This window comes from Hemitrygon akajei, unplaced genomic scaffold (assembly GCF_048418815.1).
Source record: "Hemitrygon akajei unplaced genomic scaffold, sHemAka1.3 Scf000069, whole genome shotgun sequence".
In the NCBI taxonomy this organism is placed as follows: Eukaryota; Metazoa; Chordata; class Chondrichthyes; order Myliobatiformes; family Dasyatidae; genus Hemitrygon; species Hemitrygon akajei.
Genome location: NW_027331955.1, coordinates 4,497,627 through 4,522,266, shown reverse-complemented (window position 1 = coordinate 4,522,266; position 24,640 = coordinate 4,497,627). Strand labels below are relative to the sequence as shown.

At 44.2% G+C, this 24,640-nt stretch overlaps 1 protein-coding gene across 1 annotated transcript in view; it reads right to left on the bottom strand.

The window, feature by feature from the left end:
* Positions 1-24,640, bottom strand: part of LOC140722095 (NACHT, LRR and PYD domains-containing protein 3-like) — a 111,963-nt gene that overhangs the window by 15,217 nt on the left and 72,106 nt on the right. The window contains exons 5-10 of the mRNA XM_073036887.1: positions 24,070-24,153; positions 20,982-21,076; positions 17,832-18,173; positions 17,102-17,268; positions 8,903-9,074; positions 8,728-8,793 (exon numbers count right to left, since the gene is read on the bottom strand). Coding sequence (XP_072892988.1) covers positions 8,728-8,793; positions 8,903-9,074; positions 17,102-17,268; positions 17,832-18,173; positions 20,982-21,076; positions 24,070-24,153 — 926 coding nt within the window. The remainder of the gene's footprint in view (positions 1-8,727; positions 8,794-8,902; positions 9,075-17,101; positions 17,269-17,831; positions 18,174-20,981; positions 21,077-24,069; positions 24,154-24,640) is intronic.

Genomic DNA, 24,640 nt, shown 5'->3' with positions numbered 1-24,640 from the left:
ATCCCTTCTGTTTCTGGGAAGCGTTCTCCAACTCTGAGCCACGGGCTTGACTCTTCCTTGTCGACATCTAGTCGGCTCAGATCGTGTGGCTGTCTTCCACGGGGCGTCAGACTCTTCCATTGGTTAGCGTTTTATGATAGTTTCTTCATTTTTTATGGGTTAAGGTTTCATTTTCGTTCAGTGATGTGTACCCCTTATTGGATTTGCATATGCTTGTACGGAGTGCTGAATCCTGCTTGCGTTATAAAAATATGTCAATAGAGCTAATTGTGGATTTCAGAAAAGGCGAGATGAGGGAACACAACACACCAGTCCTCATAAAGGTATCTGATGTGGAAAGAGTGAGCAATTCCAAATTCCTGGCTGTCAGTATCTCCCACTATCTAACCTGGACCCAAGATATCGATGCAGCTACAAAGAAGGCACAACAGTGACTATATTTCATCAGGAGTTTCCAACATCACTCGAATATTTCTACAGGTGTAACTTGGAGAGCATTGTAACTGGCTGCATCGCCGTCTGGTTCATGGGGACTACTGTACAGGATTGGAGTGCACCACACTCAACGATTCAGGAACAACTTCTCCTCTGACTTCTGGTTTCTGAATGGACATTGGACCCATCGATACTGTTTCACTAATCTCTTTTTAAATTTCTATTTCTGCACTACTTATTTAGCTTAATATTTCATATAATCACACAGACATGCATAGTTCTATATGTTCAACTTCCAGGCCCTGAAGCCGCTTTGCTGCTCAGCCAGATCCGCTGTCTGACAGGCCACGTACCTCGCATGGAGAACTCCAGGTTGCCGAAAGCAGTACTCTACGGAGAACTCTCTCAGGGCAAGAGATCGTGGTGCCCCGCGCAAGAGGTACAAGGACCAAATTAAGCAGAGGCTCTCTCAGGCAAATATGGAGGTCAATGAGTGGCAGCCGCTGATCCACGGAAAAACCAAGGATTTTGAGGAACCCAGAAGAGCGACTGCTGAAAAGAAGAGGGGATGCAAGAAGGATCCAACTACCCAAGCGCCTGCATCCCAGCTGCCCCTCTGTCCCAACTGCTCCCGGGTCTGCAGATCCAGAATTGGCCCCTACAGTCACCAACAATCGTGTCGTCATCCAGTGCCACCACCCCCCCCACACACACACGCAGACACACACACACACACACACACACACACACACACACACACACACACACACACACACACACACACACACACACACACACACACACACATTTGGGAAGAGAACAGGATTCAGGGTATGTTTCATGATCATTAATGCTTGGTGGAACCCCGGAATGCCCATTCCCTCTAATCCTTTTGTTCCCCGGATCTGGAGTACCTGCTGCTGCTGTGTAAACCTTTCCGGCTGCCAAGGGAGTTCCCGGCTGTTATTATCACAACTGTGTAATAACAACATCCCCCAGTTGTGTGTTATTGTCACAGAGGGGGGATGATTTCCTTCAGAAATCGGTCAGGACTTCCCAAACCACAATATTTGTATCAACAGTTCCGTGTGAACAGCACTTGCCGTGTCACCGACTGCTTACAATGCCGGTGATCAGCAGGAGCTCAAGAAATTCAGCTCCGATCTGTGCAAAGTCATCCAGGCAGCGAAACGACAATACAGAGATCGTATTCAGGCACAACACTCCACCAACAACACACACAGCTTATGGCAAGGTCTGTACACCAATGCAGACTTCAGAGCTAAGTGCAGTGGTGCTGCCAACATCGCTGCCTGTCTCCCAGAGGATCTAAGTCTCTTTACGCTCGGTTCGATATCGCCAACACTGAGCCCCCGAGGAGAGCCGACAAAGCGACCTGCACATTGGTCATCTCTGAGGCTGAAGTTCGCAGGTGTTTCCAACGAGTGGACAGTCGCAAGGTTGAGGGACCGGACGGCATCCCAGGGCGGGTACTCAGGATGCGCGCGGCACAACTGGCAGGTGTATTTACGGATATATTTAATCTCATCCTCCCCCACTGTAGAGTTCCCTCCTGCTTCAAATCATCCATCATTGTTCCTGTACCTAAAACGACGAAGGCAACATGCCTGAACGTTCGGAGTCCTGTCGCACTCACCTCAGTAATAAGCAAATGCTTTGAGAGGCTGGTCCTGGACTACATCTGCAGCTTGTTACCACCCACACTGGACCCCCTACAATTCACCTACCGACACAACCGATCAACAGATGACACAATAGCCACTGCTCTGCACACCTCCTTAAACATCTGGAGAAGAGGGATGCTTATGTGAGAATGATGTTATTAGACTACAGTTCCGCATTCAATACCATCATTCCCTCCAGGCTTGACAAGAAGCTCAGAGACCTCGGCCTTCACCCTGCCTTGTGCAGCTGGGTCCTGGATTTCCTGTCGGATCGCCGGCAGGTGCTAAGAGTGGGCTCCCTCATCTCTGCCCCTCTGCCCCTCAACACAGGAGCCCCTCAGGGCTGTGTCCTAAGCACCCTCCTTTACTCTCTGTATGCGCATGACTGTGTCGCCACCCACAGCTCCAATCTGCTAATTAAATTTGCTGAGTATACTATATTTATTGGCCAAATCTCAAGTAATAACGAGACAGCCTACACAGAAGAAGTCATCAGCCTGACACAGTGGTGTCAAGAAAACAACTTCTCCCTCAATGTCGCAAAGACAAGAGGAATGGAGATAGGCTAACCCCCACTGATATCAATGGGTCTGGGGTTGAGACAGTGAACAGCTTCAAGTTCCTTGGCATTCACATCACTGAGGACCTCACATCAATTGTGTGGTGAAAAAAGGCACAACAGCACCTCTTTCACCTCAGATAGAACCATAGAACCGTAGAACATTAGCCCTTCCTGACTGTGCCAAACCATTTTTCTGCCTAGTCGCACTGAACAGCACCTGGGCCAGACCAAGCACTGATCCCCGTGGCACATCACTGGTCACAGGCCTCCACTCAGAGTAGCAATCTTCCACTACCACTCTCTGGCTTCTTTCATTGAGCCAATGTCTGATGCAATTTACTACCTTTCCATGTATACCTAGCGACTGAATCTTCCTAACTAACCTCCCATGCGGGACCTTGCCAAAAGCCTTACTGAAGTCCATGTATATAACATCCACTGCTTTCCCTTCATCCACTTTCCTGGAAACTTCCTCGAAAAGCTCTAATGGATTGGTTAAACATGACGCATAAAGCCATACTGACTTTTTCTAATAAGTCCCTCTCTACCGAAATACCTGGAGACCTTATCTCTTAGTATTCCTTCCAATAATTTACCTACTACCGATGTCAAACTTACCGGCCTATAATTTCATGACTTACATTTTGAGCCTTTTTTAAACAACAGAACTACATGAGCTATCCTTCAATCCTTTGGCACCCGGTCCGTGGATATCGACATAATACTTATGCCAGGGCCACTGCAATTTCAACATTAGTCTCCTTCAAGGTCCGAGCGAATACCCCGTCAGGTCCTGGGGATTTATTTACTCTGATTTGCCTCAAGACAGAAAGTACCTCCTCCTCTTTAATCTGTATAACTTCCATGACCTCCCTACTTGTTTGCCTTGTTTCCATAGACTCCATTCCAGTTTCCTTAGTAAATAGAGATGCAAAATACCCATTTAAGATCTCCCCCATTTCTTTTGGTTCCATACATAGCCGACCACTCTGATCTTCAAGAGGACCAATTTTATCCCTTACTATCCTTTTGCTCTTAACATACCTGTAGACGTTCTTAAAATTATCGTTCACTCTGACTGCCAAAGCAACCTCATGTCTTCTTATAGCCCTCCTGATTTCTTTCTTAAGTATTTTCTTACTCTTTGTATACTCCTCAAGCATCTTACTTCCTCCCTGTTGCCTATACATGTTATACATCTCTCTCTTCTTCTTTATCAGAGTCCCAATATCCCTCGATAACCAAGGCTTTTTATTCCTATTCATTTTGCCTTCAACCATGACAGGAACATACAAACTCTACACTCTCAAAATTTCTCCTTTGAAGGCCTCCCACTTACAAATCACATCATTGCCAGAGAACAACCTGTCCCAATCTACGATTTTTAGATCCCTTCTTATTTCTTCAAATTTGGTCTTTTTCAGTTTTAGAACGTCAACCCGAGGACCAGATCTATCTTTATCCATGATCAAGTTGAAACTAATGACGTTATTATCACTGGAAGGAAAGTGTTCCCCGATACACACTTCCGTCACCTGCCCTAACTCATTTCATAATAGGAGATCTAATATTGCATCCTCCCTAGTTGGTACATCTATATATTGATTTAGAAAACTTTCCTGAACACATGTTGCAAACTCTAACCCATCTAGACCTTTAACAGGATGGGAGTTCCAAGCAATGTGTGGAAAATTAAAATCCTCTACAATGACAAATTTCTGTCTCCTGCAGTTGTCTGTTATCTCTCTGCAAATTTGCTCCTCCAATTCTCGCTAACTATTGGGTAGTCCATAATACAACCCTATTAATGTGGTCATACCTTCCGGTTTCTCAGCTCCACCCATAGGGCCTCAGTAGACAAGCCATCTAATCTATCCTGCCGAAGCACTGCTGTAATATTTTCCCTGACTAGCAAAGCCACCACCCACGCTTTATCCCTCTGTCTCTATCACGTCTGAAACATTGGAACCCTGGAACATTGAGCTGCCAGTCCTGCCCCTCCTGTAGCCAAGTTTCAGTAATGGCTATGATGTGATAATTCCATGTGTCAATCCAGGCCCTCAGCTCGTCTGCCTTTCCCGCAATACTCCACGCTTTGAAATATACACACCTCAGAATATTATTACCACCACCCACAACCTTGCTATTTGTGGCTTTGCATGAACTACCACCATTATTTATGTTTACCACCGTTCCACTATCTCCTCTGGCACTCTGGTTCCCATCCCTCTGCCAATCTAGTTTAAACCCTCCCCAATAACACTAGCAAACCTCCCTGCAAGTATATTGGTCCCCTTGTAGTTCAGGTGTAACCCGTCTCTCTTGTACAGGTCCCACCTGCCCCAAAAGAGGTCCCAATGATCTAGAAATCTGAAACCCTGCCCCCTACTCCAGTTTCTCAGCCACGTGTTAATCTGTCAGAGCATCGCACTCTTACCCTCACTGGCACGTGGCACAGGAAGCAATCCGGAGATTACTACCCTCTATGTCCTGTTTTTCAACTTCCTACCAAGCTCTCTGTACTCACTCTTCAGGACACCCTGACTCTTTCTACCTATGGCATTGGTACCGATGTGTAGCACGAAATTTGGCTGATCACCCTCCCACCTCAGAATGCTGTGCAGGCGATCAGAGACATCCCTGACCCTGGCACCCGGGAGGCAACAAACCATCCGGGAGTCTCTGTTACGACCATAGAATCTCCTGTCTGTACCCCTGACTATGGAGTCCCCTATCACTACCGCTCTCCTCTTCTTCCTCCCCCCGTTCTGCACTGCAGCACCAGATTCAGTGCCAGAGATCCGGCTGCCGCAGTTTGTCCCAGGTAATCCTTCCCCCCAACAGTATCCAAATTGGTATACCTGTTCTGGAGGGGAATGGCCACAGGGGAACACTGCAGTAACTGCCCTTTCCCCTTCCCTCGCCTGACGGTAACCCAATTACCTGTGCCCTGTTCCTTAGGTGTAACTACCTCCTGGAAGCTACTATCTATAAACTGCTCAGTCATTCGAATGATCCGGAGGTCATCCAGCTCCTGCTCCAGTTCCCTAACGCGGTCTGTTAGGAGCTGCAGCTGGGTGCACTTCTTGCAGGTGTCGTTGTCAGAGACACCGGATGTCTCCCTGACTTCACACATCCTGCAAGAGGAGCATTCCAACATCCTGCCTGGCTTATTCTCTAGTCTGAACAAAAAAAAAAAGAAAAACAGCAAAACAGATGGTTGAGATGGTTGAGGACATTTGGGATGGGCCCCTAAATTTTGTGCATCCTGACTGGCTGCATCACTGCCTGGTGTGGGAATTGTATTTCTCTCAATCGCAGGACTCTGCAGAGAGTGGTGCGGACAGCCCAGTGCATCTGTAGATGTTACCTTCCTACTATCCAGGTCATTTCAGAGACAGGGGGTAAAAAGTGTCCGAAGGATCATTCTGGACCCAAGTCTCACCAAGCACAAACTGTTCCAGCTGCTACGATCCGGGAAATGGTACCGCTGTGTTAAAGCCAGGACCAACAGGGTCCACGACAGCTTCTTCCATCAGGCCATCAGACTGATTAAGTCATGCTGATACAATTCTATTTCTACAATTGTATACATAAATACACGCTCACCGCACACGCTTTACTGTAATTGTGCTGCTGGCGCAGAAAAACAACTTTCACGAAATGTATCCATGATATTAACCCTGACCCTGAAAATTTTTATCTGGCTGTTGTCTCATTTTTTTAGATCTGTTATTCATCATCCTCATACTGTCCTCGTTCACATCAGACTACGAGCTTTCCAGTGCACATGGTGTTTTCCAGAAATTGCTATTTAAGTTCTTATTTTTCTTTGCATATTTCCGGATCCGTTTCAGACCAGGATATTATACCAAACCAATACGTCAATATGGGCACAGTGAGTGTTTACTACCTTCGTTATATTTTTACTGTTCAGCTCTGATTGGCAGATTTTCTTGATCCTCGATGTAATTTCAAAGTTTGTTCAGCCTTGCAGTAAATTTAGATTTTCAGCTTTGAAGTAAATTTTGTTGGAAGGTTTTCCTTTATCACACGATTATCTATTTTCTTTGCTTATTGATGTCCTAAATATACGTTTCATATTCTGTTGCATTGTATCCTGATGCTCTGTTTGATATTCCACCGGCTCTATTGCACCTTTCTTTATGTTTAATCATGTTCTGTACTTTCCTAGTCTAAAGTTCATGCTTATATATTTGGAAATTAATTCCATTATTTGAATTATTTGTTTCAGCTTTACTGATGAAAGAACAAATAATTTAAAATCATCAATGTATAAATGTGTCAAGGTATAATTCATAATTTCTTTTGATTAGATACCTGATTTTGTCTGTTTCAGTAAATTATGAGTGGGCTTAAAGCTAGACAAAACCATAGTGTGCTCAGTGAGACTCTCTGGAAAATCCCTCCATTTATTTTGATAGTGGTCGTTGTTCCTCTGTGGTTCTTAATAGGACGTTTATTTTACGCGAATGCTTCATCAGATGTTGCAGAAATTTCACAAGTATTGTATGAATTTTATCTATATTTGGAGCCTTTTAAACACACGAGGAACAGAATCAGATGTGTTTTGTATTGATAGACAATATAACACTGAAAGATTTCTGCTTTCTACAGGGTTTGAAATAGAATTACATAATCTTTTATCTGTTGTTCAAACCCGAACGGTATTCTGTCTGCTGTCCTGTGAGTATATTGTGGTTATCTAAGTTGTTATCTGAGTTGTTATTAGTTACGGGATGTACGATGCTATAATTTTAGATATAAAATTGCCTTATTATTATTAAGAGCTAATAATAACATAGTAGGTGACCATTTAGTAGTATTATAAATGCAGAATAAAGCTATCGTTTAGACAGGTGGTACATACCTTCAGCCTTTTATATGTTCTGCCCCATGGGAGTATGACAGAGAGGATGTATGAGGTGGTTTGGGGTTCAGTAGCAAGGCTTTGGGTCGGGTTTGCGTCTTGCCAGCTTGATTGAGTTCCTCCAGGAGGTGACAAAGGTGTTGGATGAAGTTCCACATGGAAATTGTCTACTTGTATACTGGCAGAGTCTTTGACAAGATCCCACATGGGAGGTTCATACAGAAAATTAACATGCTTGAGAACTGTGGGGAATTGTCCTGGCTGCCGGGGACCCAAACGGGGAGAAATTTATTGGCTGGCGGGTGGTGAATCGGTGAAATTATTGCCATAGACGTCTGAAGAAGACACCTCATTGAGTATATTTAAAATGCAGGTCGATATGTTCCTGATTAGGAAAAGTGTCAACGTTTACTGGGATAATGGGGTAGAGAGGAATTGAAGAGCAAATTCACTGAGCCGAATGGCTTAATTCTGCTCCTGGATCTTATGGTTTCAGGGAGCATCTGGAGTATTGTGTTCACTTCTGATTGTCGAGCTCTTGGAAGGATTGGTTAGGGTGCAGAACAGGTTCATCAGGGTGTTGCCTGGATTCGGTGACATGTGCTACAAGTAGAGGTTTGATAAACTTGCTTTGTTTCCTCTGGCGGTAGAATACAGATCTGACTGAGGTGTGCAAGTTTGAGAGATAAGAGTTTGGGTCGACAGCCTGTATTTTGTTTGTTTATTTTTACATATGACTGGTGTCTAATACCAGAGGGCATTTGGTTAAGGTGAGATGGGGTAAATTTACAGCAATTGTGGGTAGTTTTTTAACAGAGTTGTGGGTGCCTGGAATTTACTGTCTGGGTCAACATGGCTTTGTGAAGGGAAGGTCCAGCCTCACGAGGCTAATTGAGTTTTTTGAAGAGGTAACAAAAAGCAATTGATGAAGGTATGGTAGTAGATGTGGTCTACATGGATTCAGCAGAACCAACAGCTGTATTAATAGAAAAAAATATATTGTAGAATATTCAGGCTGCAAAGAGAGATTCTTTGAATTGTTACTTGAATCCAGAGATCAGCGAATGTTTAATGGCGAATTTTGATTCCCAAGCTTTGCCAAGTCAGAGACTAACATTTGAGATGTGGTTTGAACTGTGCATTTGATCACTCACCTATCAGCTGAGTGGGTAATTCAGATAAACCTTGGGTGATGTTCATGTATTCCTGTGGATCAGGACCTGTTTAAATATTAAAAAAAAACATCCATGGAAACAGAGCTAAAATAATTAAAATAACTAAAATATTTATCTCAATGTGCTTTGTGTTCAGTGTGTGGTTTTAACATACCGAGTTCCTGTATTTCCCTCAGAATTCTGTCCAACTTCGGTAACTCAGTCCTCCATGTCACAAAGGATTCCCACATCGCCCTCCGGGCCCGGGAGCCTTTGCCCATCACCAAACTGAGGAAGAGTCTGGAACTCTCTGTCCGGTTTCCCTTCTCTGTCAGTTCAGTGACTTTCTACAAAAGGAAACAATGAATTTATTGTGCAGCAGACAGACAGGCATGCAGAATGTACAGGAAAGTATCTGTTCATGGCCCCAGTAGCTTCAGAACAGATGCAGTCACTGGGCTGCTGCCTCATCCTCCCTGGGTTCAGTCATTAACAGAGAAACAGTAACTGAAGGAAATTCTAAATCAATATTGTGAAAGAATAAGGATTTACTGACACCCTGCAGTAGATGCAATGTGATTAATTTCCTCAGTCTGTCAATGTGCAGTATTACATCAACAAGATGTGACAACAAGAACTGAAGAGAGGGGAGAGAGAGAGCAAAAACAAATGGATAGTGGCTGACAAAAGTTTATAGTTGGGTGCTTAAATCAAAAGATAAATATTGAATCGAAAGGATACGCAGGTAGGTGAAAGTGTTGGGTCGAAGCTGCTGTCATTAAAAATGAAAAGTCCTGAGAAAGAGGTGATAACGGATTGGACGATGTAGATGTTAAGAAACTGCATAAGTAAAATGACCCTGATGATACAGGCCTGTTAACAGTAGCCAGGATGTGAGCTACAACTTACAACAGGAGAGGGAAGAGGTATGCAAAAAGGGGAATGTGAAAATAGTCATGGGGAATTTCAATATGCAGGTAGCTTTGGAGAATCTGGTCAGTGTTGAATCCTGAGTGAGGAAATTTATAGAATGCCTGTGAGATGGCTTTTTAGAGAAGCCTATGGTTGATCCCACGATAGGACAGACGGATTTGGATTTGGTGTTGTGTATTGAGCCAGATTTGATTGGGGAGCTTCAGGTAAATAATCCCTTAAGAGGCAGTGATCATAAAATAGCAAAACTCACACTGCAGTTTGAGAGGGAGAAGGTAAAGTCAGATGGATCAGTGCGACAGTTGGATAAAGGAATTACAGAGGCATAGGAGAAGACCTGGGCAAAAATATATTCGAACATGACTAACAGGAACAATGGCAGAGCGGGAATGGCTGAAGTTTCTCGGAGCAATTAAGAAGGCTCAGGACAAGTGATCACAAAGATGAAGAATTATTCTAAAGGGAGGATGATCAACCATGGCTGACAAGATAGTCAAAGCAGCACGAAAGCAAAGGAGAGGGGACATAATATTACAAAGTATAGTAGAAAGCTGAAGGACTGGGATGCTTTCACAAACCAACAGAAGGCAATTAAAAAGCCGTAAGTAGAGAAACTATGTAAAATGAAGGTAGGCTAGCGAATAACGTAAAATAGCTCAACAAGAGGTCCGTCTGATATATGAAGAGTGAAGGAGAGGAAAGTGGATTTTGGGCCACTGGAAAATGACAGTGGAGAGGTACTGTCAGGGGACAAAGAAATGGCAAAAGGTATTAGTAAGTATTTTGCGTCAGTCTTCACTGTAAAAAATACACTAGAACGTGCCAGATATTTGAGAATGTCAAGTGGCAGAAGTGAGTGTACCTGCCATTATTAAGGAGAAGGCACTCGGGAAGCTGAAAGTTCTGAAGATAGATGAGTCAGTTAAGTTCAGTTCAGTTTCTGTTTATTGTCATTTAGAAACCACAGAAGCAATGCAGTCAAAAAATGAGACAACGTTCCCCCAGAATGATATCACAAAAGCATATGACAAAACAGACTACACCAGAAAATTTACATAACGTTTTGTAATCCCCAAATCCATAGTCCAGAGCGGCTGCTGCGTATTAATGTCGCGCTACTGTCTTAGCGCGTTCCCCGGAAAGGAGCTCCAAATACACCAAACAAAACAAGACTACCCAGACACACCAAGTCAGGAGACCAACTCTACCACCCAACAAACCAAAAACTAAAGCTACAAGACCTGATCAACTGCACTCGATTGCTTCTGAAAAAGGAGGCTGAAGAGATTGTGGAGACATTAGTGATGATCACTCAAGAATCACGAGATTCTGGAATGGTTCCGGAGGACCGATCATTTTAAACTATAGGCCATTTAGTCTGATCAGCGTTTGGGAAGACGTCAGCAGTCGATAATTGAGGATAATGTTTCGGGGTATTTGGACGCACATGATAAGAAAAAGGCCAACATCCATGGAAGGGAATCTTGTCTGACAGAACTGTTGGAATTTTTTGAGAGAACAGCATGCTGGGTCGACAACGGAAAGTCAGTGCAATTTGTTCACTTGGACTTCCCGAGGACCTTTAACCAGGTACCTCACATGACGCCGTTTAACAAGACAGGGAACGGCAGTATGACAAGAGAGACAATAGCATTGATAGAGGATCCATGATTTTCTCCAGACAGATTTTGTCTGACTGTCAGGAAGCACAGAATGGAACAAATGGGGCTTTTTCTTGTTGGATGTTGGTGACCAGTGGTGTTCTGCAGTGGTTGGTTTTGGCAGAATTCCTTTTTTCCGTTATGTCAATGATTTGAAGGCTTTATGGACTAGATTGCGCACGTTACGAAGATATGGGGAAAGACAGGAAGCGTTGAGGAAGCAGGGATTTTGCAGCAGGACATGAATGATGAAAAAATGGACAAATCAGTGACAATTGGAATGTAGTATAGGGAGGTACATGGCCATACACTTTGGCAGAAATAATGAAGACATAGAATATTTTTTAGAGTTCTAAAGAGTCTCAGGAGACCTGTTGCAGGATTCCTTGCAGTTTGAGTTGGTGTTAGGAAAGGCAAAAACAAATGCTAGCGTTCATTTCGAGAGGAATAGAATATAAGAACAAGCACTGGCCAGACCTCACTTGTATATTGTGAACGGTTTTAGTCCCCTGATCAGTGAAAATACGCGATGCATTGTGGAAAGTCCAGAGAGGAATCCAAACTGACACAACCAGTAATATTAAACCTGATTTTGATGAGAATGATTCCTGGATGCGCCTGTACTGGCTGGAGTGTGGAAGGATGAGGGGAATCTATTTGTAATCTGTGGAATATCGAAAGGCATTGAGAGGATGTGGAGATGATGTTTCAAAGTGCGGGAGTCTAGAACCAGACGGAACAGCCTCAAAATAGAGGGACGTCCATTTAGAACAGAGATGAGGAGATTCTTTAGCCGAGGAGTAGTGAATCTGTCGAATCCATTGGCACTGACAGCTGCGGAGACCAGATCATTGGGTATATATAAAACAGAGGTTGGTACCTTCTTGATTTGTCTGGTCAGCAAAGTTCACTGGGAGAAGGCAGGAGAATAGAGTTGAGAGGGATAGTAAATCACCCATGACGTAATGGCGGAGTAGGAAGATGGGCCTAATGGCCTACTTGTGTTCCGATACCTTATGGTCTTATGATGTGTAAGGACAACAGAAAGTTAAGGAATGTCAGTGCGGCTGTCTCATGATGGAGATGGTAACTGCCTGGCACTCATGCTGTAAAATGGTGATCACTTCCTGAATGCAGGCTTGGGCTCCCTCATTAACTGAGGAATTATGAATTAAACATTGAACCGTCTTCAAGCAACATCTCTCTCTCTCTCTCTGGCTTTCCGTCCCATAGGGTGATGATGGTTCCTTTCAGTCAGTTAGTGGGGTGGTACCCCACTCCTCAGAAAGGAACCGTGTGCGTGAGTGGATTTTAGGTGAGTAGGGCGTTGCACCGGTCCAGATCCACCCCCTCGACATCCCCTCCCGGATCCAGCAGCCTGGTTGGGTCCAGGACGGCTGGGGGAAGTTCTGTTGCAGTGAATGGCCAGACCAAGCTTCGATGCGAGGGATGCGCTTTCCGCGCTTGTTTTCTAGAGGGCCGTTGACCCTAACAGAGGGGTCATCCGCCCTTTGACAGGTCTTGTTTTTCGTCCTGCAGGGTGTCTAGCCACCTTCCTCACCAGGCCAGTCTGGTGGGGGAGCTGGTTTAGTCACCAACCATCCGACCATGCGACAGGTAGTACTGGGTTACATGGTACCGGTAGCACTCAGACGAGTGGTCTGACCAGAACATACACTGATGATGGAATTAAGGTAGTCGAGGATGCAACTGAACATGGATGGGCTTAGGACATTGCTCTGAGAAACAAGAGGAATGATGTCCCGGGTTTGAATGATTGATCTCCCAGAACAGTTACCAGTAGGGAATTGGAAAGGTTTTCCATAACACGAATAATGGAAAATAATTATGGAACAAATCAGCATAATTCCCTGATGGTCCACTGCACTGTAAAATAATCCCTCAGTTTCACTGCTACCATGTCTGAGGAGTTACAGTTGTGAAAGAGATTTAAAGGTTTACCAGTAAAGCAGGCGTCTCCAGATGATGAATTTTAGATGACATTTACAGATGACTCCTCTTGTCTTTGGATAATGCCTGTCTGATTCATTACATACAGCGCCAATGAGTTCCAACGAGAACAGAGTCACTCACGGGTGTAACACACTTGATTTTCTAATACCACTCATGGTGAGTAGGTCAGATCTAGTACAGGACAATCAGTGTCTGTGAATTCCAAGGAGAGTGACCTGAAATGGGATGCCCCTGTCTCTCATTTGTTAGATATTCAGCAGGTTAACAGAATTATTTTTTTCATTTTTTCCCTTCCCTTTCAGGTAAACCTATTGATCTTTTTTAAGGACAACCTGCTGATTGCTGAGATCATGAGATATCAGCTGGTCAGCACATTAATGTTTTGTGCTTTCTTCTTCCCTTTTAGGTCAAACTATTGACTTTTGCGGTCATGAGATATCAGCTTTGTGCGTGATCTTTCACGACTAACCTATCTTAGAGATTTTCGAGGAAGTTGCCAGGAAATATGCTGTGGCCAAGTTTGTGGATATTGTCTACATGGATGTGAGCACGGTATTTGACAAGTTCCCTCATAGCAGGTCGGTCAAGAAGTTTCAGTTGCTCAGCATCCGAGATGAGGTAGTAAACTGGATTAGACACTGGCTTTTTGGAGGAATCCAGAGTGTGGCTACAGACTGTTGCATTTGTGATTGGCGCCTGTAACTCGTGTAGTGTCACGGGGATCGGTACTGTGCCTGTTGTTGTTTGTCATCTATATCAATGATCTGGATGAAATTATGGTTAACAGAATCAGCAAGTTTGCGGATGGCACCAACATTGGGAAGGTGCAGTGGACAAAGAGCTTGCAAGAGCTAACAAGAGCTAACGCTTGCAAGAACTACAAGAGCTTGCAGTGTGATCTAGACCGACTGGAGAATGGGCTTAAAAGGGGCCGATGCAATATAATGCAGACAAATTGCACTTTGGAAGGACCAAGCAGGGTAGATCTTACACAGCGACAGTTACGACACTGAAAAGTGTGGTAGAACAGAGTGATCTGGGAATACAGGTCCATAAGTCATTGAAAGTGACGGCAAATGTGCTCAAGTTGTGGATCTGAAAGAAAGTTTCTTAGCGCATTAACCTTCATAAATGAAAATATCGTGTACAGTAGATGGGATATGATGTTGCATAAGACGTTGGTGAGGCCTAATTTGGATATTATGTGCAGTTCTGCTCACCTACCTACAGGGCAGCTGGAAATAAGTTTGAAAGAGTACACAAACAAAAACAAGGATGTTGTCAGGACTAGAAGACCTAAGTTATAAGAAAAGAGTGACCGGGATAGGACTTTATTCATTGGAACGTGGAAGATTGAGGAAAGGTTTGAGAGAAGTTTACACAATTACATGGGGTATAGACAGGATAAATGCAGCAACATTTTGTACTGCGGTAAAGAGGTATTATAACAAGAGGTTATCAGTAAAGGGTGAAAGGTGAAAAGTTCAGGGGGGTACAAAGGTGAAACTTGTTGACTCAGAGGGTGCTAAGATTGTGAAACTAGCTAGCACCGCAAGCAGTACAAGCGGTTAAAAAAAGTCTGGATAGATCCATGCATGATGAGGGTATAAAGCGCCATGGCCTGGTGAAGGTCAATGGGAATACATAGTTAAGTAGTCCAGCATGGAAATAGATGGGCCAACAGGCCTGATTCTATGCTGTTCTTTTCTATAACTATGACAAGTAAGCCACACGTTGTTTGGGAACTCACGGAGCCAAGACCGGATGTGGTTAGCAGGTTTCCTTCTGTCAAGGACAGAAGTGAAGCCGGTTGTCTCAGTTTACAATCTGTCAGTTTAATACTCATCCTGGATTAATGAGATGAGGTGAATCTGCCCGACAGTGCAGACAAGATTTGAAATCAGTTTCAGACTGAATGCCTGTTCGAAGTCCCGATATATATAACCATATAACAATTGCAGCACGGAAACAGGCCATCTCGGCCCTTCTAGTCCGTGCCGAACGCTTACACCCACCGAGTCCCACTGGCCCGCACTCAGCCCATAACCCTCCATTCCTTTCCTGTCCATATACCTACCCAATTTTACTTTAAATGACAATACCGAACCTGCATCTACCACTTCTACCTGAAGCTCATTCCACACAGCTACCACTCTCTGAGTAAAGAAATTCCCCATCGTGTTACCCTTAAACATTTGCCCCCTAATTCTCAAATTATGTCCTCTTGTTTGAAACTCCCCAACTCTCAATGGAAAAAGCCTATCCACGTCATCTCGATCTATCCCCCTCATAATTTTAAATACCTCTATTAAGTCCCCCCTCAACCTTCTACGCTCCAAAGAATAAAAACCTAACTTGTTCAGCCTTTCCCTGTAAGTTATGTGCTGAAACCCAGGTAACATTCTAGTAAATCTTCTCTGTACTCTGTCTATTATGTTGATACTTTTCCTAACATTCGGTGACCAGAACTGTACACAATACTCCAAATTCGGCCTTACCAATGCCTTGTACAATTTTAACATTACATCCCAACTCCTATACTCAATGTTCTGATTTATAAAGACCAGCATACCAAAAGCTTTCTTCACCACCCTATCCACATGAGATTCCGCCTTCAGGGAACTATGCACCATTATTCCTAGATCACTCTGTTCTACTGCATTCTTCAATGCCCTACCATTTACAATGTATGTCCTATTTGGATTATTCCTACCAAAATGTAGCACCCCACACTTATCAGCATTAAACTCCATCTGCCATCTTTCAGCCCACACTTCTAACTGGCCTAAATCCCTCTGCAAGCTTTGAAAACCTACTTCATTATCCACAACGCCACCTACCTTAGTATCATCTGCATACTTACTAATCCAATGTACCACCCCATCATCCAGATCATTAATGTATATGACAAACAACATTGGACCCTATACAGATCCCTGAGGCACACCACTTGTCACCGGCCTCCAACCTGACAAACAGTTATTCACCACTACTCTCTGGTATCTCCCATCTAGCCACTGTTGAATCCATTTTACTACTTCAATATTAATACACAACGATTGAACCTTCCTAACTAACCTTCCGTGCGGAACCTTGTCAAAGGCCTTACTGAAGTCCATATAGAGAGCATCCACTGCTTGACCCTCGTAAACTTTCCACATAACCTCTTCAGAATATTCAATAAGATTTGTCAAACATGACCTTCCACGTACAAATCCATGCTGACTATTCCTAATCAGACCATGTCTATCCAGATAATTATATATACCATCTCTAAGAATATTTTCCATTAATTTACCTATCACTGACGTCAAACTGACAGGCCTATAATTGCTAGGTTTACTCTCAGAACCCTTTTTTAAGAAAATGGAGCCACATGAGCAATACGCCAATCCTCCGGCACCATCCCCGTTTCTAATGACATTTGAAATATTTCTGTCCGAGCCCCTGCTATTTCTACAGTAACTTCCTTCAAGGTCCAAGGGAATATCCTGTCAGGATCCGGAGATTTATCCACTTTTATATTCCTAAAAAGTGCCAGTACTTCCTCCTCTTTAATTGTCATAGTTTCCATTACTTGCCGCTACTGCTCTCATATCACACTGATCAATACAGCAGGTGGGAGATAAAAAGCTGAGGCTGACCCTGTAGTTCCCAGTGCTCCCCACATTAACAGCTGAAACCAGATCTGCGAGAGACAGGTCAGAAATCAAAGTCTCAATTGCCAGGTAGGACGCCAAGAACGTGAAGATTAATTTTGGTCACTATTCCCAGCTGTTCTGTGACAATACACAAACTACACTCACCTCATTCTCTTCTCTACTGAAATGTCCCTCCTTTGTCAACATCCAACCGAGTCTTTCAACCTTTTCTTCAATTGCTTGTTTGAGTCTATCTCTATAGAACTTTGTCAGTTGGTACAGTCGATATTCCTCCCCCTCTGCTAAGAGGTCAGGGATTGTCAACTCTGGCTCTGTGAATATAAAAAGGAAAATGTAGGCTTGAACTCAAATATTTTTCGTTTCCACCGCTCTCACCAAACTCAACAAAAAAACATGACTTGAACCTGCCTACAGACACAAAAACAGATTTATTCCCAATCTCCAACTGGCCTTAAAACCTACCAAACAATGTTCTAGGCATTACGTTCATAGAAGGACCAGATTTGATGCACACCAGTCCATCCCTCAACCGACCCACTCACCTATTTCAATTTTGGATCGGCAATAAATGCTGGGCCTGTCGGTAATATTCGCTTCCCAGAGATACTCTCTCCATCCTGGCAAATACATTTCCCTTAATTCACATCCTGGAAATATTCTCTTATCTGGACAACTGCCTTTCCTCCAATGCACATCCCGTAAATCCTCAGAGCAGGTTGTACACTTCCTGTAGTGGGGTAACGGGTACCCCACTACACCACATGTACCACACCCACACATTCCCCCTCTCTCTGACCAACCCTCCAACAAGGAATCGCATTTACCCTCCTCCCTGCCACATTCTGCAAACACATCACCCTCATATTTCACTCACTGGCTCCGTGTTGGGGACTTGACAATTCCGTGTTCAATGAGCTTCCGGGCTGACAGGCAGTCGCCTCACTTGTGCTGGTTCCAGGGTCCTGATCAGTGTCTCTGTTGTCACTGACTCTGGGATGACAGGCAGTCGCCTCACTTGTGCTGCCTCCAGGGTCCTGATTGGTGTCTCTGGGCTGCATTTGCTCCACTTCCGCTGCGGCCGTACTGCATTCTGGGACATCGCTCTCAATCTGACCCTGCTTCGGTACCTTGCTTCCTGTGTCCCGATCATCTTTCCCCGATGATCCGCCTTGTAAACACCTCTTCAGTACTTTCCCTACTCGTTTCAATGTCCTACCTGAAATAAGTGATGAATTGCAGTTCATAAGAGTATGATTTAGATCTGAGCAAAACTGATTCAGACTGCAATGGAGCCGTGACTCTGGCTGGCCAGATTTGGAGTGGGACTGTGCTGGTTACTGTGAACCGTACATCCTGCTTGGTGACCATACCGATAAGCCGGTGACTGGACACATTCACTCCCAGTAAAATAACAGGATAGACACAGTAATGCCAATCACATAAATCACAGCAGTTGAATGATGACCACGGGATCTTAATGCATCGGTGTCCGGTGATACTGGGAAATTAAATAAAGATATGACGTCAATCTTACCGGCCTGTAATTTCTCGGATTACTTTTAGATCCTTTTTTAAACAATGGAACAACGTGAGCTATCCTTCAATTCTCCAGGACCTCACCCGTAGATACCGACATTTTAAATTTATCTGCCAGGGCCCATGCAATATCAACACTAGTCTCGTTCAAGATCCGATGGAACACCCTATCAGGTCGTGGGGATTTATCTTCTCTGTTTTCCCTCAAGATAGCAAGCACCTCCTCCTCTTCAATCTGTATAGGTTCCATGACCTCACTACTTGTTTGCCTTATTTCCGTTCACTCAATGCCAGTTTCCTTACTAAATAGAGATGTAAAAACCATTTTTAAGATCTCCCCTATTTCTTTTGGTTCCATGCATAGCCGACCACTCCGATCTATAAGAGGACCTGTTTTCTTCCTTACTATGCTTTTGCTCTTTATATACCTGTAGAAGCTGTTTGGATTATCCTTCACCTTAACTGCCAACGCAACATCTTGTCATCTTTTAGCCCTGCTGATTTCTTTCTTAAGTATTTTTGTGCACTTTTTATACTCCTCAAGCACCTTATTTGCTCCTTGTTGCCTATACCTGTCATACATCTCTCTCTTCTTCTTTTTCACAGTTCCAATATCGCTCGAGAACCAAGGTTCCTTATTCTTATTCACTTTGCCATTAATCCTGACAGGAACATACAAACTCTGCACTCTCAAAATTTCTCCTTTGAAGGCCTCCCACCTACCAGTCACACCCTTGCCAGAGAACAACCTGTCCCAATCCAAGCTTTTAGATCCTTTCTCATTTCTTCAAATTTGGCCTTTTTCCAGTTTAGAACCTCAACCCGAGGACCTGATCGATCTTTATTCATCATCAAGTTGAAACTAATGGTATTATGATCACTGGAACCAAAGTGTTCCCCTACACACACTTCCGTCACCGGCCCAAACTCATTTCCTAATGGGAGATCTAATATTGCATCCTCCCTGGTTGGTACATCTATATATTGATTTAGAAAACTTTCCCGAACACATTTTACAAACTCTAACTCATCTAGACCTTTAACAGCATGGGAGTTGCAATCAATGTGTGGAAAATTAAAATCCCCTACAATCACAACTTTTTGTCTCCCTGCAGTTGGCTGTTATCTCTCCGCAGATTTGCTCCTCCTATTCTCGCTGAATGTTGGCTGGTCTATAATACAACCCCATTAATGTGGTCATTCCTTTCCTGTTTCTCAGCTCCACCCATATGGCTTCTGTAGACAAGCCCTCTAATCTGTCCTGCCTGAACACTGGTGTAACATTTTCCCTGTCTAGCAATGCTACCTCGCCACCATTCATTCCTCTGCCCCTACCACGTTTGAAATATTGGAACTCTGGAACATTAAGCTGCCAGTCTTGCCCCTCCTGTAGCCAAGTTTCACTAATGGCTATAATGTAATTCCACGTGTCAATCCAGGCCCTCAGCTCGTCGGCGTTCGCCACAATACTCCTTGCATTGAAATAGACACACCTCATAAGATCATTACCACCATCAAAGACACTTACTGACTTTGCAGAAACTTTTAACATTATTTATTTTCAACCCCGCTCCACTATCTGCTCTGGAGCTCTGGTTCCATAGAACGGACTTGATTAAGCTGGAATGAATTTAGTGGAGAATGACCAGTATGCCACTGGACTAGGATGTTGGGTTTTCTGTTATGTGGTTCGTCTGGGACTGTTTGCCCTGGATAATTGGAGCTTGAACATCTTACACACGTACATAAAAATAATCAGGGACGTAGTTAGGGTAGATGGTCATAGTCTTTTTCCCGGGGTAGAGGAGTCTAAGACTTGAGGGAAGAAATTTAAAATGGACCGAAGGGGCATTTGTTCACGTGGCGGGTGATGGGTATAAATTACATGCAGCCAGAGGAGGCAGTAAACACAAATAAATTTAAAGAGAGAGGATGTGGGCAGGGAAAAGGATAGAAGAAGTCTATAAGGGAAATTTTGGAAAAGCTGTGGGAAAATTGAGCAAGCACAAAAGACATTTGGATCAGCATTAATTAGCTGGACCGAAGGACCTGTGTCCCAGCTGTAATCTCTGTTTTATTACCCCCGGAATCAGAGTTGAGCACCATCACAATGTCTGCTGGGGACTGAGACATTTGGTCATTGGCCAATCCGGGTTTTCCATCAGAGATCCTGGGAATTTTAAATCCAGTTATCAGATCACCTTATTAGGGAAATATTGAGAACTCACATTCACCATTTGTACACAGCCCAGACATGGATTCGGGTATTAAAACACTGAAGCAAACCGCATATTTATCCAGAATGAGATGTCATCTGATCCTCAGCCATTCACAACTCCGGCAATGTTCTCGGCTCGGCTACAGAAAACAGATTTCGGAAACTCCGCTCATCTCCTTTCCGCAGCAGCCCAGAAAACCAGGAGGGAGTTGATAGCTGCCCTTCCAAAACCAGAAATGCTCGTTTATCACACAATCTCTGAATTCATACCTCTGTCCATTCTGATTGTGACAGTATTGTTGATTGTCGTCGTCTTGTTCACACTTTGGTCCCGGTGAAGAAATGCTCCACCTGCCGGTGATACCCTGAATTACAAACAAGCAGAATATGAGTCAGACAGAGTACGATTACAGTACTTTGCAAATAACAGTATCGCCATCCCCTGTATCAGAGCATCCGTTGGCTTAGGGACAAAACATTCCCTGTTAATATCAACAGTCAATCTCCTTAAAATAGACTCTATAAACAATAAACTCTTTTGGACATTCCTTAAAATAGTGATCTGGTGGGGGTGGAAACAAGAATATAACAGTGTTATGTTGTATAGGTGATTGTTAACTACTACTCTCTGGACAGCTCCCCAATTGCAAAGTGGTTTAAAAAGGATAAAGGATCCTGGGCTGCATAAATAGAAGCACAGGCACAGAGAGAATAGAGGTAGGTACTTTGAAAAAGGCTGGTTCCTCCCACAACTATCACAAAGATAAAGGCTCTCAAGATAGGGCAGAAAGGAGACAGAAAACAATTTTGACGATGAGAAACTTGACACATCCAGACAGCTTACATTTGCTCTGCTCAGAACAGATACGATAATAAAGTAAGCTGGTTAAGATGATTTAAATCTAGAAAATAGATTGGGGAAATATTAAATGGTAGAATTGTAAAGACTTGGGGAGATTGGATGAGGTTGATTTGTAAGAGACCTGAAAATTTAAAAACAAACGAGTTTAGAGTCTGTAATATAATTCCAGATACTCCAGTGAAGGCAGATTCAGTTGTAATTTCCTGTGATGGGCCCATTTCCCTCCTGGCCTCTTCACTCCATCTACACATCCCAACTGCTTCTGGAATTATACAATTGTGCTGCCTCATCCACTTCCTCTGGCTGGTCCCCCCACATAATCACCAGCCTCTACACGAAACCATTGCTTCTCGAGTTGGTTTTTCAATCGATTTACCACTCCTCTGCCCATTTAGATCCCCTATAAGCTACGATAATCTTCACCGTGAACACCATCCACTAATTTTGTGCCATCTGCGAACTTACTGGTCAAGCCTTGTACATTCACATCCAAATGTTTGTAGGATAGTAACTGTTCTGGAACCTGGTGTTGCGTGTCCTGAGGCTCCTGTACCTTCTAGCTGATGGCAGCGGTGAGAAAAGTGTATTGCTGGGCGGTGAGGATCTTTGATGATGGATGCTGTTGTTCTACGGCAACATTTCATGTAGATAAACTCAATATTTGGGAGACCTTTACCCGTGACATACTGGACCAAATCCAGTACCTTTTGAAGTATTTTCTGCTCAAAAGCATTGGTGTTCCCCGACCAGTCCGTAATGCAGCCAATCAGCAGACTTTACACCACACATCTGCAGAGCTTTGCCAACGTTTTTGATGACATTCCGAATCTCTACATACTCCTGAGGAAGTAGAGGCACTGTCGTACTGTCTTCGCAATTATATTTATATGATGGGTCTGGGACAGGACCGCGGAGAGTGAGACCCAAGAATTTAAAGTTACTGACCCCCTCCAACTCTGATTCTCCAATGATTACTGGCTCAAGGACCTCGGGCTTCCCTCTCCTGAATTCTACAATCAGTTTCTTGGTCTTATTGATATTGAGGTTGTTGTTATTACTCCACTCAGCCAGGTTTTCAGTCTCCCTCCTGTATGATTATTCACCACCCCTTTTGATAGAGCGCACAACAGAGGCGTCATCAGCAAACTTATATATGGTGGTGGAGCTGTACTTAGCCACACAGTCACAGGTGTAAAGCGAGTAGAACATGGGGCTCGAGTACACATCCCTGTGGTGTTCCTGTGCTGATGGAGATTGTGGAGGAGATGTTTTTGACAATCTGTACTGAGTGGGGTCGACAAGTGAGGAAATCCAGGATCCAATTGCACAAGGATGTATTAAGGTCAGGTCTTGGAGTTTGCTGAATAGTTTTGAGGGGATGGTGGTTTTAAAGGTACTCTGATAATTTTTACTTTGAACTTCCTCAGCGTCCCGTATGAGGCAAATGACATCGAGCTGCAGCTCCATTTCCTTAACGCATTCTCTTTTCACGACGTCACTTGTCTCTTTCACTGAGGGACAGTGATCAGACAATTAAAAAAACAAAACATGCAGCACTCCTCCTTGGGCTGTTACTGAACAGTGGCTCACCAAAGATAACCAAAAAAGCAAACAACAAAGCTCTACATCATGTACTGTGAGTTTCATTATGAGCAAGAGTAACGCGGCAACATTCTATAATAATGAAATTGAAGTTGTATTGGCTCCTTTTACCCTGCCTCACGCTGCATTTAATTCAACCTGTGCTGGTGATGCTTCCCCCAGTTCACTGCCCCAGGGGCGAGGGACCTCTCCCAATCCCGACCCCGCAGACGATCCCAACACAGAATGGAAAGGAAACTGCCGCCCATCCAGGAACTGTGAGCATGCGCAATGACTGTTGCACCATCAGTGCGGGGGATGGCGGGGCTGAAATGAAACCTACAGATGTTGCAGATCTGCGGTAAAATGAGAGGGGGACACAGGGTCCTGTGACTGGTGGAGGGTCTCCCGTGACAATAAACCGGATCCTCATTTTAATTGTGTGGAAATATCAGATAGACTGGAAATTCGGGAGGGAGGTTTAATTGAAGTGTACACATTTCTGAGTAGCTCAGAAAAATAGAAAAGACTAAATTCTCACACAAATGGGTAATATACCCAGAAACACAGGCTGCATTTCGGCAGGTTGGAAGAGTGGAATGGAGTCAGGAGAAATATATTCCCCACCTGCAACGGAAGGACATGTCAGATGTAGATTCACTGCCTTGTCCAAACGGCCGAAAGATGGGTGTGGTCCCAGCATCACCGCCTCATCCCCACCCCTCCCGAGGAGCAGAATAACAGGGGCTGAGCGTTAGCTCATCCAAGGCGGTTTGGTATGAAGTTCCCACAACCCGGACTGACCCCGGCAGTTTCCGTCCAGGAAGCGGGGCGAAGGCCGCCAGTTCGATTGAGATAACGGGTCTCTCTGCACTGCATCAGACCTCCTCACTCGGGACTGGTCTCAATACTCACCGATGGGAAAGATATGTCTTCACCCCGCAGTCAGTGATCCATCCCGCGGCTCCCCGCCCAGGGGACTTTTCCCGACCCTGAAACCTATTCAACAAAGAATACAAAGGAAAACACCGCCCATCCGGGAATGCGAGCATGCGCAATGTGATCAATGTGTCATCAGAGGGGACGACTCTCCAGGGTGATCTGCTTTGGGATGGAGTGGCTGCAGTCAGTGCAGAGTCTCGTTGTTTAGGATTTTCATAAACAACAGTTTTATTGATGTTAACTGGAATTGCCAACAGGGAAAACACAGATTGCATCAGGTAACAGAACACCTCCCGTACACAGTCTTGTCTCCTGGGAAACTAAACACTTCCACAATGTCGACCTTAGGTATCCCTTCCTCTAAAAGCGACTGAATCATTCAGATCGCTGATCACTGAGAGCAATTATGGTTTGTTGGTCATTAAAGTTCGCCCTGGGTGGTTTGGATGGAGTTGATGTGGAGTTCGGGGTGTCACAGTGAAAGAACCGGACAGCCAAACGCTCTGACCTAGTGACCTGCGGCCATGGATGGTGCCGCAGTGAA